Below are 16712 nucleotides of genomic sequence, written 5' to 3'. Positions count from 1 at the left end.
AATGTGCTGGAAATTCACACTTTATTTTAGCCTTTGAATTTTGTTTACCTGTAACTTTAAAAGAGCGACACTAAAGGAATACCTTCCCTGATACCACAAGGCTGGCTGAAGGAAGTGCTCGTTTATGAAATATATGAATGACTTTCCAGCGTTCTATCAAGTGACTTAAAGTGTCATGCAAAAGGAAGAGTGCTTTTTACTTGGTTCTCAATATTCCTATTTTTTACCAAGCTATATTGATGGTATATTGAGAAGGCATCTTAAAATAGCCTTTATTATCTGTAATCTAGGAACAGGGTATCTAAATTAAGAACAATCAGTTATGAGTTGATTGTATCTGAAAATCTGTATGAATTCTTACTATGTTCTTTTAAGTTAATGGAGTTTCTTGGAGTAATGAAGCACCGAGACAGAAGAGCCATACATTCAATTGTCGGATGATGGTGAAAAGCTCTCATGACCTCTTTGAAGATGTAGGTGGCTACCAGGATATTCGTCAAAGATATGAAACTATGCAGTGCTTCGCTTTATCGCAGCCAAGAGCTATGATGGAAGAGGGGGAAGGTAGGAATTTTTGCAGAATTGTTATGCATAGAAATTTCTTTGAAAAGCTCTTTGATGTTTAGCATACCATTTTCAGGAAAGCAGCAGCTTTAATCCTTACTCTCTGTACTTCCATTGTAACAACAAACGATGCTTCAGCTATTTTATTAGATTCTTCAACACAGTAAACATGAGATGATGAAAGAAGAAACATTCTTTTTTTAAATACAGATTTGCAGTCCTGTATGATTTGTGTGGCACGTCGTATCACGACTGCAGAAAGGGTATTTCCAGGAAATCCAGAGAGCTTTATTACAAGACATGATCTTTCAGGTAGGAAGTACACCCAGGAGGAAGGTATGAAGGAGTCTTCTTTGTCCATGTGCTCTTGTTTTAAATAAATGGAGTGTGTATGGTGTATATGGAGTGACTAACAGAATTCATACTGAGAATTCCCAACTGCTTTTTACAATATACCATTGCTGGTAGTGAGGTGTAATAAAACCTGTGGGATGCATTTTCTTCTCTATGTTGCTGTTTGGTAGGTTGGTAAAAAGCATTACTTGTGTTTTAGCTGGCATTTCAAGTGGTTGTCATTCTGCTTTCCTTTACGTGGAAGATGTATTTTAGGTCATAACTGGAAGTCATTTAGGACTTCCTAAAAGACTGGAAGTCCTTTAAAAATGCTTATACTTTTATACAATTCATGAGCTAATGTTTAAAGTGGTTTATGCTGTTTAAATTGAAAGAGTTGTATAATCTAAATGGGACTTTTTGTTTATGATGTTTGTTTGATGTAGTTGGTCGCTATTTTTAAAATTTTAGTCTGTGTGCATCCCTTAGGTGCCTGTAACCAGAGATGAAAGTTACTGTTTTCTAAAGCTCTGACACTGACCTGTGGGGGATTAACTTCCTCTTACTCAGTTACATAAATTCCTTTGAATAGTGATGCTTTAATAAGCAGCATCATATTCTCATAGGGCAGATAATTCATAAATGTAACTTCTGCATGTTCAGAATTTGGTGATTAAAAGTGTTATATTGGAGCCTTAGGAAATGTACCATATTTATACAAAAACAGTTGTCACAGGCACAAAGAGTTTAACTTGTATATTTTCTTTCCTGTTAAGGCAAACTTGTCAACATTGATACAAACTCATTACGATCTTCCATGAGACCTGGCTTCGAAGATATAATTCGTCGCTGTATTCAGAGGTTCTTATGCCACAATGACGGGCAGTCATGGTCAAATAAACGCCACTATCATGAAGGTAAAAATCAGTTTACAATGTTTGGGTCACAATGTTTTGCTTCTCCTAGGGGCTGCATTTTTTTCTGAAAAAAAATGCTAAATTCTGCCTGTGTTCCTTTTTTTCCATGGTTTTTGTTAATTACTGTGATTCATTTACAAGCTGAAGGAGGATGACCTCCTGAGAATGAGGAATTCTGCTGGAAGTTGTTGGGTTTTCTCAATGTGTTTGTTTTGGAAATTAACATGGAAAATACCAGATACATGGTCTGGGGTCCTCAAGGAAGCTGTTTTTCCACAGCAATGATAGAGACAATTATATTTCTATGATGATATGTAATTTTTAATTATCATTATATTGATATTTTCTGGTTAAATAACAAATGGTATTTATTTTGGTATGTTAGTTTGATGATATTTTATTTCACTCTTTCCTTTGTTAAAGAACCACTCTGTGAAAGTGATAACAATTGTGTTGATGCTTTTTTCTTATTCTCAAGACACAGGGCTCAAAATATTTTCAGTGTTCCAGTGCCACATATTTTGTAATGCTATTTTGATAACTTTGATAGATAAGTGATGTACAGCCACAGTCTTCAGTAAGAAAGATAATGTTTTCTAATTATTCCAAACTCGAGTCTTTTTGAAGGATTTACAAAGTAAATCAAGCACAGGAGATGTTAAATAAAGAGAAACTCATACTGTCAGCAAATGGATTTTCTATTCCATTGGAAGTTCTTCAACATAACTGATTAATGAATCCTAAATTAACACGAGACTTGAAGCTCAATTGAAAACCAATAGTTTCCACAATTTTTTAATTGAAGCAAACTTAAAAATTCTTCCCCAAGCAGGAGCCAGGGCCTCTATAATCTAGCCTTGGAAGTCTGTTAACAAATGCAGAACTTTGCCAGTTGTGTTTGGTGAGCACAAAATATTACAGCACCAAAATAATCTTGTTTGCTTTTATCTTCCCTCTATTGATAGAGGAGAAATAGTGGAATACTTCCTTTTTCTCTGTATATGTTTTGAGTATGTTTTATTTATTTATTTATTTATCTATTAATGTATTCATTAATTTCTTTATTCATTTATTTATTTTTAAAGTTTTTTGTGTTTTGGGGGGGTAATCTTCAGTAAATGAAGGGTATTATGTCAAAAATATAATTCATACTAATAATTCTTGGGATTTTAAATATTAACTATATTCGTGTATTCCCTTTACAGCTTATACACAAGGTCATGCTGAAACCCCATTGTATAGATTTTCTTTAGCGGATGGTACAATAGTGACAGCACAAACAAAGAGTAAGCTGTTTCGAAATCCTGTAACTAATGACCGCCATGGATTTGTCTCTACCCACTTCCTTCAAAGGTGAACTTAGTAGTATCTGTTTATCATTGAAGTGTCACAGTTTAAAAAAAATACATCTGGCCTTGAAGACAACTTGAGCAAAATAGCATACTAAAATATTTTACCTGATTAAAACTCAGATGGGGAATAATTTGGGAAACCGAGCTGCATAGCATACAATAAATAAATGTGTAAACCTCGCAGAGTCCCATTTTAACTATGTGCAGAAAGACAGTCACAGTCAAAAGAGAATTTTTTACTCAATACCCGCTCAAAGCCTGTGCTATGTTTATGTTAGTCTTTTGTGGTAGCAATGATGAAACACTGAAAATAGAGATGCTAAGTCACGTGCTTTTGCAGACCAATTAAAAAGACCACAAAACCCTCTCAGAAGCATAATCCATAACTGAAATGTACCTTAGGTAGTATTTCCTATTACCTGTTCTTGTTCTTTGCAAAAGTAATTGAAATGTCACTTTGGAGGGAATCTGTCTCCTTCTGGCATTAGAGTGCCTCCAGGTGCTGAAAAGTTAGTAACTGAGCTTGTTCAGGGTCACACACTGTTAATGTGCCCAGTAGAATGGTGGCAGGCATTGACTCAGGAAGGGAATGAAAGAAGGAGGATCTTTAAATGGATAAATCTGATTAGTCATCTGATTGTTGATAAAAGCTTTTTGAGGCAGTGATACTGTATGTGATTATAACTCAAAGCCTTCAAAGAATCAAACATTTCTGTAGTGAATAAATGAATGTCATGGCTTAGTTCTACTTTTGTGGAAGCTTGAATTCTCACTGCTCTTTTTTGGAAAAATATTTGGGCAATTAATTAATAATGTATTTGTTCCACATGATTCCAAATAAGGTTTTAATTTGTTTTCTTTGGGTTTCTGGGGCTGATGTTGAATTTACAGAGAACAAAATGGATATCGGCCAAATCCTAATTCTGTTGGGCAAAACATCAGAACAGCTGTGACTGGAAACACAAATTCTGTTAATGGTCTTATGGACATGTCACCTGGTCAAGCCATGCCAATGCAGAACAGAAACTATGGGATGGGAGATCCCAATGCAGTGGGTCAGCTCACCAGCACTCGATTTGGAAGCCCTGGGAATATGGGGCCAGTGAACTCTGGAACTGGCATGCAGTCCTCTGCTTATCAGAGTAACAGTTTTGGGTTAAATATAAGTAGCCCACCACATGGCAGTCCTGGCTTAACTTCCAGCCAACAGAATCTAATGGTATCTTCTAGGAATCGAGGGAGTCCAAAAATGAGTTCACACCCGTATTCTCCAGTTACAGGTATTTTATTTTTGCTAAAAGCTCTTTTTTTTAAGCTATTTTTTCTCACTTTTATCTGAATTCCATCTTTCATCCATTTCAACTGTTCTATATGACCCTATATGTGTTACTTGAATGTAGTATACCTGACTTCATGTATGAACTCAATGTGGCAATCATACATAATCCAAAGGAAGAGTACATACAGGCAGTACTGTAATCTAATAAGTTTGATCTCTGTCACATGATACAGGTATGCACTCGCCTATGGGATCTGCCAGCAACACTAGCAACAGCACTTTTTCTAGCAGTTCTCTAAGTGCTCTGCAAGCCATTAGTGAGGGTGTTGGAAATTCCCTTTTATCAACACTTTCTTCACCGGGTCCAAAATTGGATAATTCCCCAAACATTAGCGTAACTCAGCAAATTAAAACAAGTACCCAGGACTCCAAAAGCCCTTCTGGTTTGTATTGTGAACAAAACCAAGTGGAAAGTTCCATCTGCCAGTCAAACAGCAGAGATCTCTTCAGTGAAAAAGATAGTAAAGAGGGAAATCTGGAGGCATCTGAAAGTCAGAGAGGACCATCTGAGAGCAAAGGGCATAAAAAACTCCTTCAGCTACTTACGTGCTCCTCAGATGAAAGAGGACATTCTACAGCATCAAACTCACCTTTAGACTCAAATTGTAAAGAATCTTCTACCACCGTTGCCAGTCCTTCAGGAGTTTCCTCATCAACATCTGCAGGGGTATCTTCCTCCTCAAACATGCATGGGTCACTCCTGCAAGAGAAGCACAGGATTTTACATAAATTGTTGCAGAATGGTAATTCTCCAGCAGAGGTGGCCAAGATCACAGCTGAAGCTACTGGTAAAGACACATATCACGATGCTAGTAACACAACCTCTTGTGGAGAAGACACTATCAAACAGGAACAACTAAGTCCAAAGAAGAAAGAAAACAATGCTTTACTAAGATATCTACTAGATAAAGATGATATTAAGGAACCGCTTTCCAAAGAGCTGAAGCCTAAAGTAGAAGGTGTGGATAATAAGATGGGACAATGCACAAGTTCTGCAATTCCCACTTCAAGTCAAGAAAAAGAGATGAAAATAAAAATGGAGCCAGCAGAGGAGGTACGGTATAATGTAAAATGGTATCAGTGAGCTAAGCAATATTTTATTATTAAGTGAATGACTAAATATAGAACACTCTACAGTGTGCATGTGTAAACATTTCTAAAAAGGTTCTGTGCAAATGATGTGAAACAATAGAGTCGGATTTAATTGTGAATGAAAAAACACTAACAAAAAGAACTACAGGATATATATATATATATATATATATATATATATATATATATATATAACCAAATCTGATGTCCTGAGGTTCTGGACTAATGTTTTTAAGTTATGGTATGATTAAGGTAATATTTGCACATTATTCCTTAAAATTAGATCTTAGCACATGTTTGGTTTTATGGCTTAGTAGGAAATGGGCCCGCAACTGCCTCTGTACTTAGTTGGCAATGCAAGAGCAAAAGGTAAAACATGATTTTGTTTTGAAAATATAAACAATACACAAAAATGTGTAATACTTGAAATAGCCATGATTTGATTTAGTTCATTCATTGGTTTTAGCACTCTTTTTCTTTCTTTAAATGAGGGAATATGTTCTTCCAAATATATATATATATCTCCAGCATTCAAATGAATACATAATAAAATGTATAAATGTATATATAATTTTTATAAATAAATACAAATAAGTTCTAGAGGTGGAATTCCAAGAAATGTCATGATGCAGAAAACTAGCATCATGGAGCAACTATTCTGAAATCAGCAGTACACTTGTTAGGAACAGATGTTCTTAAAACTATAATCTGTATATACTGGTTTTGTATTTAAGTCCTAAGATTTGGAACTTCCTAGTAAACTGGTCAGTACTTTGTAGTACTGGTCAGTATGGCAGAATTTACTGAAGATATATAGATTCTTAGACCTTGAATTTCCCAAATCAGTAATAACTGGGTAAATTAAAAAACAAAAAAAAACCAACAAAAAAAAAAAAACAAAAAAAAAACCAAAGCAAAACAGAAAAATCCCCAGCACTTTTTTTTGCATTAGCTACTGGCTGACTATAATAAAACACCTTATAACATTGTTTGAGTACTACTTATGGAAAAGTCACTATCAACTCTGTAGTAGTACACAACATGTAGTTTTAGTACTTGCTTCTGAGATGTAATTAAGGTATTCATAGAAGCTTCTTTCATGAAGATGTTGATCCACTATGTATGAATTATTTTCTATTGAAGCTTTATCTGATGTAAATACAAATTTGTAAAGAAAGTTAGGGCTCCAACTGACCGGAAAAACCTGTGCATAATTTTAATGTCTTGTAGTGTTCAGGATTAGCTCTTTGTGTATGATACATATATTATTTATCAATGAATGGTACACATTCTCGATGTTCACTATCATTAGTGTTTTTATCTTTGTAACTTGTGATGTTTGAAATACTTATAGTCAGAAATGCTTTTCATTTTAGTTATGTGTGTTTTCTGCTAATTCTCAAAATTACCTAAAGAAAATACTCTAATAAAAGGTATCTAAATGGTATCTGAATTTCTTTGGAAGTGAAAAGGTAGCTCCAGATAGTGTCAGTGAATTAAAACATTTGTCTCCCAGTCATATGCTTTAAGATTAGCAAGAATCTAAGTAAAAATTTAAGTATAGCCACATGAGAGTAAATAACCTTGGTATTTTACTGCATCATTTTCAGACGAATGGAGACTTGGATAATTTGGATGCAATTCTAGGTGATCTTACTAGTTCAGAGTTTTACAATAATGCTATCTCTGCAAATGGAAATAACCCTGGAACAAAGCAAGCATTATTTCAAGGAAATGCCCTGTTGGGTAAGGAATTAAATCTACCCCCTGGGTTTTAAAAGCAGGGTTTTCTTCTTACCTGATGTAAACATAATGTATCCTCATACCCTTAGAGAATACCTTCTTCATCTCCTATATCTTCAAGGACAAATGTAATGCAAAATAGCTAATTATGCTTTCACAGGCTATTATGTACGCTATTAGCTGTCTTGACAGCACTCGCCTACTATATGCACAATGAATAACATTCAGTTCCTTGTTTTATGGTTTATTCTGGCTTTGTCTAATGTAGATTTCTCTGTCTTGTCTCTGGACAAGTTATCAAGAAGGATGTTTTGTGAGCTGTAAATTAAAATTGAGAATTTTTATTTTATCCTCACTGATGACTAGGGATATAATATGGGATTGGTGACAAGCTTTTAATTTCTTTCTTATTCTGTGTGAAAATATCTTGTGGCCAGTAAATCCTAATCACTACTCCTCCTTGACATCAAAAGGAATGCCCTTCCTTAGAAGGAGGGGAGAATAACCTAGCTGATAAACCAGCATCATGGCAGTTGTTCCTTTCTTGCATGACATGACACTGGTCATCTCTTGGTTATATAGGGCAATGGATTGCTGAGATAAGCAAAGGAGGTGAAGCATGGGTAATGAAAAATATAAAGCCAGGTACAAGAACACGTAAGGCCACTGGCACTATTGGCTGTGAAGCACAGTAGGTTAATTGTCCATAGAGGACACTGTGCTCAGAAACTCACCATGTCATTACAGAACTTAAATTAAAAGGGACTTCTTTTTTTTTTTTTGTGTAGGGCCACAGGGAACTGCCTTTGACTTTTTTTGCAAAAGATCCTAACGATGTGTTCAAAATGGGAATTTTTGTTGTGCATACATAGGCAACATAACTGTTCCTGGCTTGCTTAAGATCAAGTGTATGAGTTCATAAAGAGATGAGACTAATTTTAGTCATTAATAGCATATTTTATTTAAAACGTACAGTTGCATGCATCTTTTATTTCTTTAACAGGTGTGAAGAGTCCCCAGTCTGTGCAGACTACTCGCCCACCTTTTAACAGAGCCATGTCTTTAGACAGCCCGATGGGCTCAGGTGCTTCAGTGAGGAATGTCAATGCATTCTCCATGTTACAAAAGCAAAACTTGATGGGTGGAAGTCCAAGAATGATTGAAAACCAAGAAAATTTTGGAGCAAATCTGGGTTTGTTGGTTGTATACAAACAGCTGTCATTGTAAAGGAAATAGCTTTAATGTAAAAAAAGTTGCTAGACTAAAATACAAATTTCAGTTAGAAGAAACTTTAACATTAAAGAATTTTAATTTTACCATCATTAATACTTCTGAATTATTATCTTAGCTAAAATTATAAGAACCTAACAGTTTACTACCTGTGTCATTACTAGTACTTTACTATAACTAGTTATATTCTTTTTAACTATTTTGAGTTTTTAGTTTAACATGTACTTTTGATATATAGAAGCAAGAACAGTTCAGTGGCAGCCAGTCATTATGAATTTTACGTATATTTAGACACATATAGTTTTTGAATTATTTAGAACTTGGCAGGGTAAGCTCTAGATGCTTTTGTAGGATGTCAGTCAATTGCTCTGATATTAGCAGCTGCACTGTTATGAAATAGCAAAATAATTCAAAAACCAAAATACATCATGTACTCCAGATAATAAATATTTGTCTTCTGCTCTTCATTATAGCATGTGCTCCCCACAGAAATGTGGCGATGAATCAGCATCAGCCAGGAGACTGGGGTTTGCCAAACTCCAAAGTGAATGGATTGGAATCTGCAAGTTCTGCTGCAATGTTGAGACCAGGAGCTGAATTTAGTACAACCCTTCCGAGGCCCCCAGAGGCTGGCTCTGTGTCTGGGCCGCCTGTTCGCTCTAACAGCATACCTGGTAATAGGCCAATGCTGCAACAGCAAATGATTCACATGAGTAAGTTCTTAACTTCTTGTTGTCCCACATAGCACTATTTCCCTGGTTTCCTAGTAAGCATTCATCATAAGAATCTTTGCACTATTGGTAAAATGCTAGATTTTTATTTAAAGGCTTTTTGAGGTAGAGACTGTTATTGTTCCCTGACTGTGACATTTGATGACTTTTTGGTGATGTTCTTGTTTTCTTCTGGTGCTGTGTGTCTCATACACAGATAATTTGTTCTGGGTCCCGAGATTGGGTGGGGGGATTATTTCTGTGTGTTTCTTTAGTTCAGTACTTCTCTGCTAAATTCCAGGAACTAAATGGCATCTATGATTCCATATGTAAAGATACTAGCATTGTGGTTAATTTAATTCATCCTATTTGATATGGATTTTTTTTTTCTGTTAACTTCTTGGTAATCAATGCCTTTTAAAGTTTTTCCTCTCAAGTATTTCAAATTTCTTTTTACATGGAGTAGCCAAATTTCATGTAAAACCACATTTTTTCTTCTTTTTTCTTCGAAGTATTCTTATGTGCATGAAAGAAAATAAGCTGTATGTCTAAAATATGAGCAGTCTTAAAGCCTGTGGGTTTTTTCTGTTTTATGTGTCTAACAAAGGTTTAGTCTAGAGCTGAAGTTCTCCAGTCTACTATGCCAATACCAGTATGCCCCAAACCAGTTTAAATAGACAGCATTCCTTTCTTAAAATGGAAAGCTACCAAGGCTGTCACCAGTTCCCTCAAACAGACTTACTATTTCAATGCAACAAATGGATATAAGATTAAATACGGAAGAACTTTGTGCAGTCCTGACTAAGTCAGAATTTTCCAGCTCAGCTTCCTAGAAATCATTGATGCTAGGTGATTCATACCGATGCTGGGGAATAATATGATGACAGACTCTCCTATGTAGTGCTGTATGTCCCTGGATAGGTAGAGGGAAAAAAGTACTCCCAAAGAGCAAAATGGTATGTACTTTATGTTTCTTTTAATTGCCACCCTGTATTGGAATTCAAAATGCCAGATTTTGGTGTCACTATGACAGTGTGTATTTGCTGGTACCCAGATGTCATTGTCCAGAATTTTTTGGGGGGTTTTTTTCATGTAAGATGCTGTGTCTTCCATGCTCCTATTTAGAGACTAAAGGATTAGAAATAGCAATTCTGCTCTAACAGGGTAGCAGGTCCAGATCACTGTCTGCTGTATTTAAATCTGTGGTCTGTTATATATGTGAAATGATCTTGAGTTCATGTGTGCATATGCTGTAAAACATAATAATGGAAAGCTCATGAAGCTGCTTGACAATTTGTGTGATCATCCTAACTGAACACTAGGATAGCAAGATGAAACCTTCAGTTTTTAAAAAATACACAAATGTTTTACCTTGCAGGGCCAAATGAGATAAACATTGACATGGGAGGTAATCCCTATGGACAGCCTGGACCTTCTAACCAACCTGGATTGTGGCCTGACAATATGATGTCCATGGAGCAAGTGTCACGGGGTTCACAAAGCAGGTAGAATTGGGGAAGGTTTGAAGGCAATTTTAAATACAACTGTTCACTGTCTGTCAGAAGAATTTAAGGCCTGGAAATAAAATTGTGTAGCATATGCTGTGGGGATGACAGATTGGAGGCAGAATTCCATTTCTGGAATGTTTCAGAAATGTTTCCATTTCTGCTGCTGATCTGACGCAGGATATTCTTTAAGCTAGCTCCACAAAAGTCATTGTTAACAAAATCTATCAACCCTTGAATTGGGAGGCACAGAAAAAAGACATGAGAGACTCTGAAATAATACCTCTGCGGCACAGGGCAAAACCAGGAGAAAACAGAGTTTATATGTGTTTATGGATGTATGGAAGGTGACTGGACACTTTAGGACATAAATTTTGGACTTAAGTTGGGTAACTGTACTACTTAATCATACCCAGGTCAATATATTATATAAAAACTGAAGGTTTCCTTGTAATGGTTGTAATGAATTTCTTCACTGAAAGAGTGGTCAGGCATTGGAATGGGTTGCCCAGGGAGGTGGTGGAGACACCATTCCTAATGTGTTCAAGAAACAACTGGATGTTGCACTTAGTGCTCTAAGTGTGATTGACAAGGTGGTATTCCCTCAAAGGTTGGTCTCCATGATCTTAGAGGTCTTTTCCAATCTTATTGATTCTATGATTTTACTGTTTTTTTTTTTTATTTTATAGACTACTAGTTAGAAGCTCTTTGGATGATCTCTTATGTTCGGCACCAAATATGGAAGGCCAGAATGATGAAAGGGCACTTCTAGATCAGCTGCACACACTATTGAGTAATACAGATGTCACAAGTCTGGAAGAAATTGACAGAGCATTAGGAATTCCTGATCTTGTAAACCAAGTAAGTAAACAGATATTTTGGTCATTTATTTTCCAAATAACAATATTATTTTATTACTCGAAAAGAAAGTCAAGAGGGCCTCCTCATTTACTTTGTCTCATCACATCCTCATCTTCATGAGGATTCATACATTCATACATTTCCCTTAGGAAACATTTATATTGACTTGTGATTTTCAAAGGAGTAGCTCGGTATGGATTAAATTCCTTGTGCATGACAAGAAATACAAAGTTTATTGTATAATGCCTTTGTATGTATAGGCGGAGTTTGGGGTGTAGCTCGTTATAATTCTAGAAGCTGAGAATTCTGTTGGGTTTCCTTAGTAGCCTGCTGTCAGCTGAGCTTAGGTTGTGAATTATTTGACTGTCAGTGATGTGGATGCTTCCCTCTCCTTCAGTTCCAGGTTGAATTTGCATGGCTAGCAAATAGAAAAAAGAAATTCTGTGAGTACTTTGGAAGTTGCCATGACCCACATGACACCATCATTTGTACAAATATGGCTTGAATGGTGACACTGGTCTGCCTGTGTATGCAGTGTGCAGCAAAACTGATTTTAAAAAGAATTATTATTATAAATCACTTTTGCTATTTCATTAGTTTGGAGAAAAAACTAACAGCAGCTGTCCATGCTATGTTCTACCCAAGAAATGGCTGGGTGGTGTATTATACTTAGTTAGCTTTATTGCTGCTTTAGAAATACTGTATATACCGCTAGTGAAACCACTTCTGTATCTGTCGAAGGGACAAGCTTTGGAACCCAAACAAGATTCATTTCAAGGCCAGGAATCTTCAGTTATGATTGACCAGAAGCCTTTGTTATATGGTCAACCCTATCAAGGGCAAGGGGCAGCAATGCCAGGAAGTTTTAGTAACATCCAGGGACAACAGCCGTCTTTTAATTCATTGATGAATCAGATGAGCCAACCGAGCAATTTTCCTCTGCAAAGTATCCATCCCCGAGCAAATGTGATGAGACCTAGGACCAACACGCCAAAGCAGCTACGCATGCAGCTCCAGCAGAGGCTCCAGGGACAGCAGGTAATTTTTTGCTCCTACTTTTACACTTCCTTCATGTTTCAGAATGGAATCACTTGCACGCGGAATTGTGTTGCTTTACATATGTAACAACAGATGACTGAGAGGGTGGATCTTTTATTTTGACAGTGCTTCTCATTGAATTGCCTGGTGGCTGTAGGAGTCGAAGAACATTTATTAGGACAAGTGTTTCTCCTTCGTCAGCCTCCCTAGCTACAGATTGGATTGGTTCCTGCAGCACACAAAATGATTGCTAGATAAAACAGTGCTTTTGTACAATGTAACTCTACATGATCTCTTTATCTGTGTTTAGTATTTTTTTGGAACCTCACAGATAGCATTAAATCAGAGCTGTATTTCTACTGTAAATCAGGTGTTACTTCTTTCTCACTGTGTTTTCTAACTAATCATTTGGGCTTAGTGATATAGGGGTTTGCTTTCCATTTAGCAGTTTGATGTCATTTTAGGTATTTTCTTCAGATGAAAGGTGAGAGAATAGATACAACCACATAGATCTTAACACTAGGTTGAAAACACTGCTTAAAATATTGGTGCATGATTTCAGCAGTGAACTCCCCATGTTAAAATGCAGGCTTGATATTAAATACAGTGTACAAATAAAATTAGGAAAACTGAACTACTGCTGTGTGACATGGTGTGTGAGCAGAATACATGCAGGTAACACCAAGGCAACAACACCACACAGCTGAAGTACAAAGGTTAGGTTTATTCCATCATCCTGGATTCGAAAAAACAGCGACGCATACACCGCTAAGCTCATTTTAGAAGGGGCAAAAAGTACCCAGGCCTGAGCCCTGCATTCCATAGCAAAAGGGCCTGGAGCATGCACAGTCCTTCACCAACCAGGCTTTCCTTTCATATCTCCAAATCCTCTTATCTCCCTTCCCCCACCTTTATGGAGGCCCAAGTATATGGGAAAGGCTTTTAAAAGTATTTAACAACATTTTGCTATATTTTGTGAGAAAATTCAGTTTCCACTCTGTAGACAGACAACATCCCAGAGCAAACATAAATATGTGAATTTTCTCAGCCAGAGTATTTGTTAACATCTCCCTGGTGCCTGGTTGGTCCTTGAGAGAAAACAATTCTAAAAATAACTCCCTTTTCTCTTTCCTTACCAATCTTCCACTTTTCAACCCTTTCCTCTCCACACATGGAACAGCACTGCTAGGAAATACTGTGTTCTCTCTTGGTTTTCTGTGACATTTATTGTTTAAAACAAATAGATAATCTGCTCTTTATTCCTAAAGAGAGATAATTTAAGGAAAATACAAAACCAAAGCCTATTAATGCTGCACTGATTGAAGGCTTTTTCTTTTTGGTGTTTGAGCTGTTTAAACAAATTGTTTAAAGACAAGTCAAAAATTAACCATTGCACTTTATGGATTCAAGAGGTCTGTAAAGAAAGTGTTTTTGCAGGAGTTGCCATTACTTTTTTCAGATACTGTTATTTTCAAGCTAATAGTGCTAAAATGTCTTTTTCCAAGTTTATGAATCAGACCCGTCAAAGTCTTGAAATAAAAATGGAAAATCCAGTCAGTGGTACTAACTCAGTGATGAGACCAGTTATGCAGCCACAGGTGGGATCCCAGGTAAGTACTTCCTACAGTAGCCATCTGTTTAGAATTTCAACCTTCTTTCATGGCTTTACAGTATTCCTCTGCATAATTTTTTACAAAGGGATTTTTTTGCCTCCCTCATTGCTGAGATTGCTGAGGGATTTGTTCAGTAGGTCATGCTGTCAATTCAGTATGCCAAGTTTTTCGTGTAAATATCATCATTTGTTTAGCACTAATGACAACTTAATGAAAAGTTTTGTCTTAATGTTTTGATGATTATTTTTTGTTTATGGGTTTTCCTTGACTTGCTGGGTCTTAGGAATGAGTTTGATTGACTCTGACATGATTTTATTTGTAAAAATATCTTCTAATATGATTTTTCTTCTCTTTGGGGGATAGCAGCAAGGTTTTCTTAATGCTCAAATGGTGGCTCAGCGTAACAGGGAACTAATAAGTCACCATTTTAGACAACAGAGGATGGCAATGATGATGCAGCAGCAACATCAACCTCAGGCCTTCAGTCCACCACCAAATGTGACAGCCTCAGGAAGCATGGATAGTGCTTTGACAGGCCCTCCAATGGCTCAAGTTCCTTCACAGCAATTCCCCTATCCACCTAATTATGGTACTAGTACTAACATGTTTGGCTTTTTTTTTATCATTTGTTTGGTTTTCTTTTCCCTTTTTTTATTAATCCAAACTACCTAAATACCAATCATTCTGAAAAATGGACTATACTGCTACAAAAAAGGATGACTTTTCTCCTTCCAATTACTGCAAGAAGATGAATAGAAGTACTAGGTAATGATAACTGAAGTATATTGTATCTATCTCCTTTGTTTTATTTTAAGGAATAAGCCAACAACCCGATCCTGCATTTAGTAGAGTATCAAGCCCTCCCAATCCAATGGTGTCATCAAGAATTGGACCCTCCCAGAATCCTATGCTGCAGCATCCTCAGTCAGCAACGATGTACCAGTCCTCAGAGATGAAAGGCTGGCCGTCAGGAAGCATCCCCAGAAACAGGTGAACTTCAGGATTACAACCTGTTTCTCAAAAAGTCTTGCATTTTGCTGAAAGTAGAAACTATGTTAAATAGCATGCAGCAGGAAAAGCATTTACAAGAGACAAACGTAACTTTCTAGTGTCTGTATTGTCCTTCATCCTGCTCTGGTTTAGGAAATAAAATGATTATTTTATCCTTAGCTCCCTTGATTCATATTGGACCTCTACAATCTTTGTAACCAGAAGCAACATTCAGTCTTTAAATATTAACTTAATATTTAAAGAAAAAATAACTTGGGGAGGGGGTGGAGAAATAGTGAGTATCAAATAGTATTACGATAGATGATACAGCTCTAATAGTAGCCTCCAAAAAGATTGCATTAGGCATACACGTACAACTGCATTTCTAAAAACTCAAATTCCTCTTGGGAGGGGAGTTTCCATGTTGAACAGATATTAGGTAAAAACGAGTAAATGTGAAAGCAGTTTTATATTTCACATGTTGACAGCTGGTGCAGGGAAGGCAATACATCAGTGTGTAGACTTCTTGGAAGGTAATTTCATTTGTCCTTTTGTACTTCAGTTCTTTTCCCCAGCAGCAGTTCAGCCATCAAGGTAGCCCAGCAGCATACAGTGTGATGCACATGAATGGCAGCAGTGGCCATATTGGACAGATGAGTATTAATACCATGCCTATGTCAGGACTGCCCATGGGTCCAGACCAGGTAAGCTGTACATCAAGACTGATGAAAAGATTTGCTGACTCTTTTTCTCTTGAGTACAGTCTGCTTACATCCATTCCTCCTGCACAATCCTGTTCTCAGTTATCCTGTTAGTATCTGTGGTCCTATTAATTTTATGTTCTAAGAGATACTTTCTTTTTGATGATACATAAGCAAATTCACAATGAGGCCAAGCTGTATGCTGGGATTAGCTTTGAAGTTGACTTTGAAGTATCATGGATAGGACCAAGCCTTAAACTGCACAAAGGATGATGAAATACTTCTGAACCTGGAGAAACCCCAGAAAAAAAATCCATGGACATTGTGAAATGCATCTTCAGCAGATCTTGAAAATTACATGTAATAACTCTTACAAGTCAGGCTAAGAATGCTGCTAGTGCAGTATCCTTCTCGCAGACACCGATAATGATACTTGCCCTTACAATACCTAAGAGTAACTTGCGTATGCATAGCCAGAAACAACGGAAAACTTAGACCCCTCATTTAAGATGAAAATGTGCTAATAACAGGCACTGAAAAGAAAGCTGAAATACAAAATACACTTTTGCCACAGTCCTTACACAAAATGCCTGATGAGCAACATAATACTGACAAAAGCTAAATCTATTCAAGTAAAAAGTACCTCATGGAATTTTGTGCAGCATACCTGAGGAAGGAGTCAGAACAATGAGGACTTCTGGGGGTGAGTAAAGTTTTGGAGGAC

At 36.6% G+C, this 16712-nt stretch overlaps 1 protein-coding gene across 1 annotated transcript in view; it reads left to right on the top strand.

Moving 5' to 3' along the window:
- Positions 1 to 16712, top strand: part of NCOA3 (nuclear receptor coactivator 3) — a 58195-nt gene that overhangs the window by 36299 nt on the left and 5184 nt on the right. Inside the window, exons 8-23 of the mRNA XM_058814538.1 lie at positions 376 to 564; positions 775 to 876; positions 1674 to 1814; positions 3020 to 3167; positions 4058 to 4446; positions 4679 to 5559; positions 7208 to 7343; positions 8344 to 8532; positions 9044 to 9283; positions 10659 to 10785; positions 11475 to 11646; positions 12388 to 12684; positions 14190 to 14294; positions 14661 to 14886; positions 15113 to 15287; positions 15850 to 15991. Of these exons, the coding sequence (XP_058670521.1) occupies positions 376 to 564; positions 775 to 876; positions 1674 to 1814; positions 3020 to 3167; positions 4058 to 4446; positions 4679 to 5559; positions 7208 to 7343; positions 8344 to 8532; positions 9044 to 9283; positions 10659 to 10785; positions 11475 to 11646; positions 12388 to 12684; positions 14190 to 14294; positions 14661 to 14886; positions 15113 to 15287; positions 15850 to 15991 (3659 nt within the window). The remainder of the gene's footprint in view (positions 1 to 375; positions 565 to 774; positions 877 to 1673; positions 1815 to 3019; positions 3168 to 4057; positions 4447 to 4678; positions 5560 to 7207; positions 7344 to 8343; positions 8533 to 9043; positions 9284 to 10658; positions 10786 to 11474; positions 11647 to 12387; positions 12685 to 14189; positions 14295 to 14660; positions 14887 to 15112; positions 15288 to 15849; positions 15992 to 16712) is intronic.

The sequence above is a fragment of the Ammospiza caudacuta genome, chromosome 15, assembly GCF_027887145.1.
Source record: "Ammospiza caudacuta isolate bAmmCau1 chromosome 15, bAmmCau1.pri, whole genome shotgun sequence".
Lineage (NCBI taxonomy): Eukaryota > Metazoa > Chordata > Aves > Passeriformes > Passerellidae > Ammospiza > Ammospiza caudacuta.
Note: the sequence above shows the minus strand (reverse complement) of the source record. Positions and strands in the feature narration are given on the sequence as shown.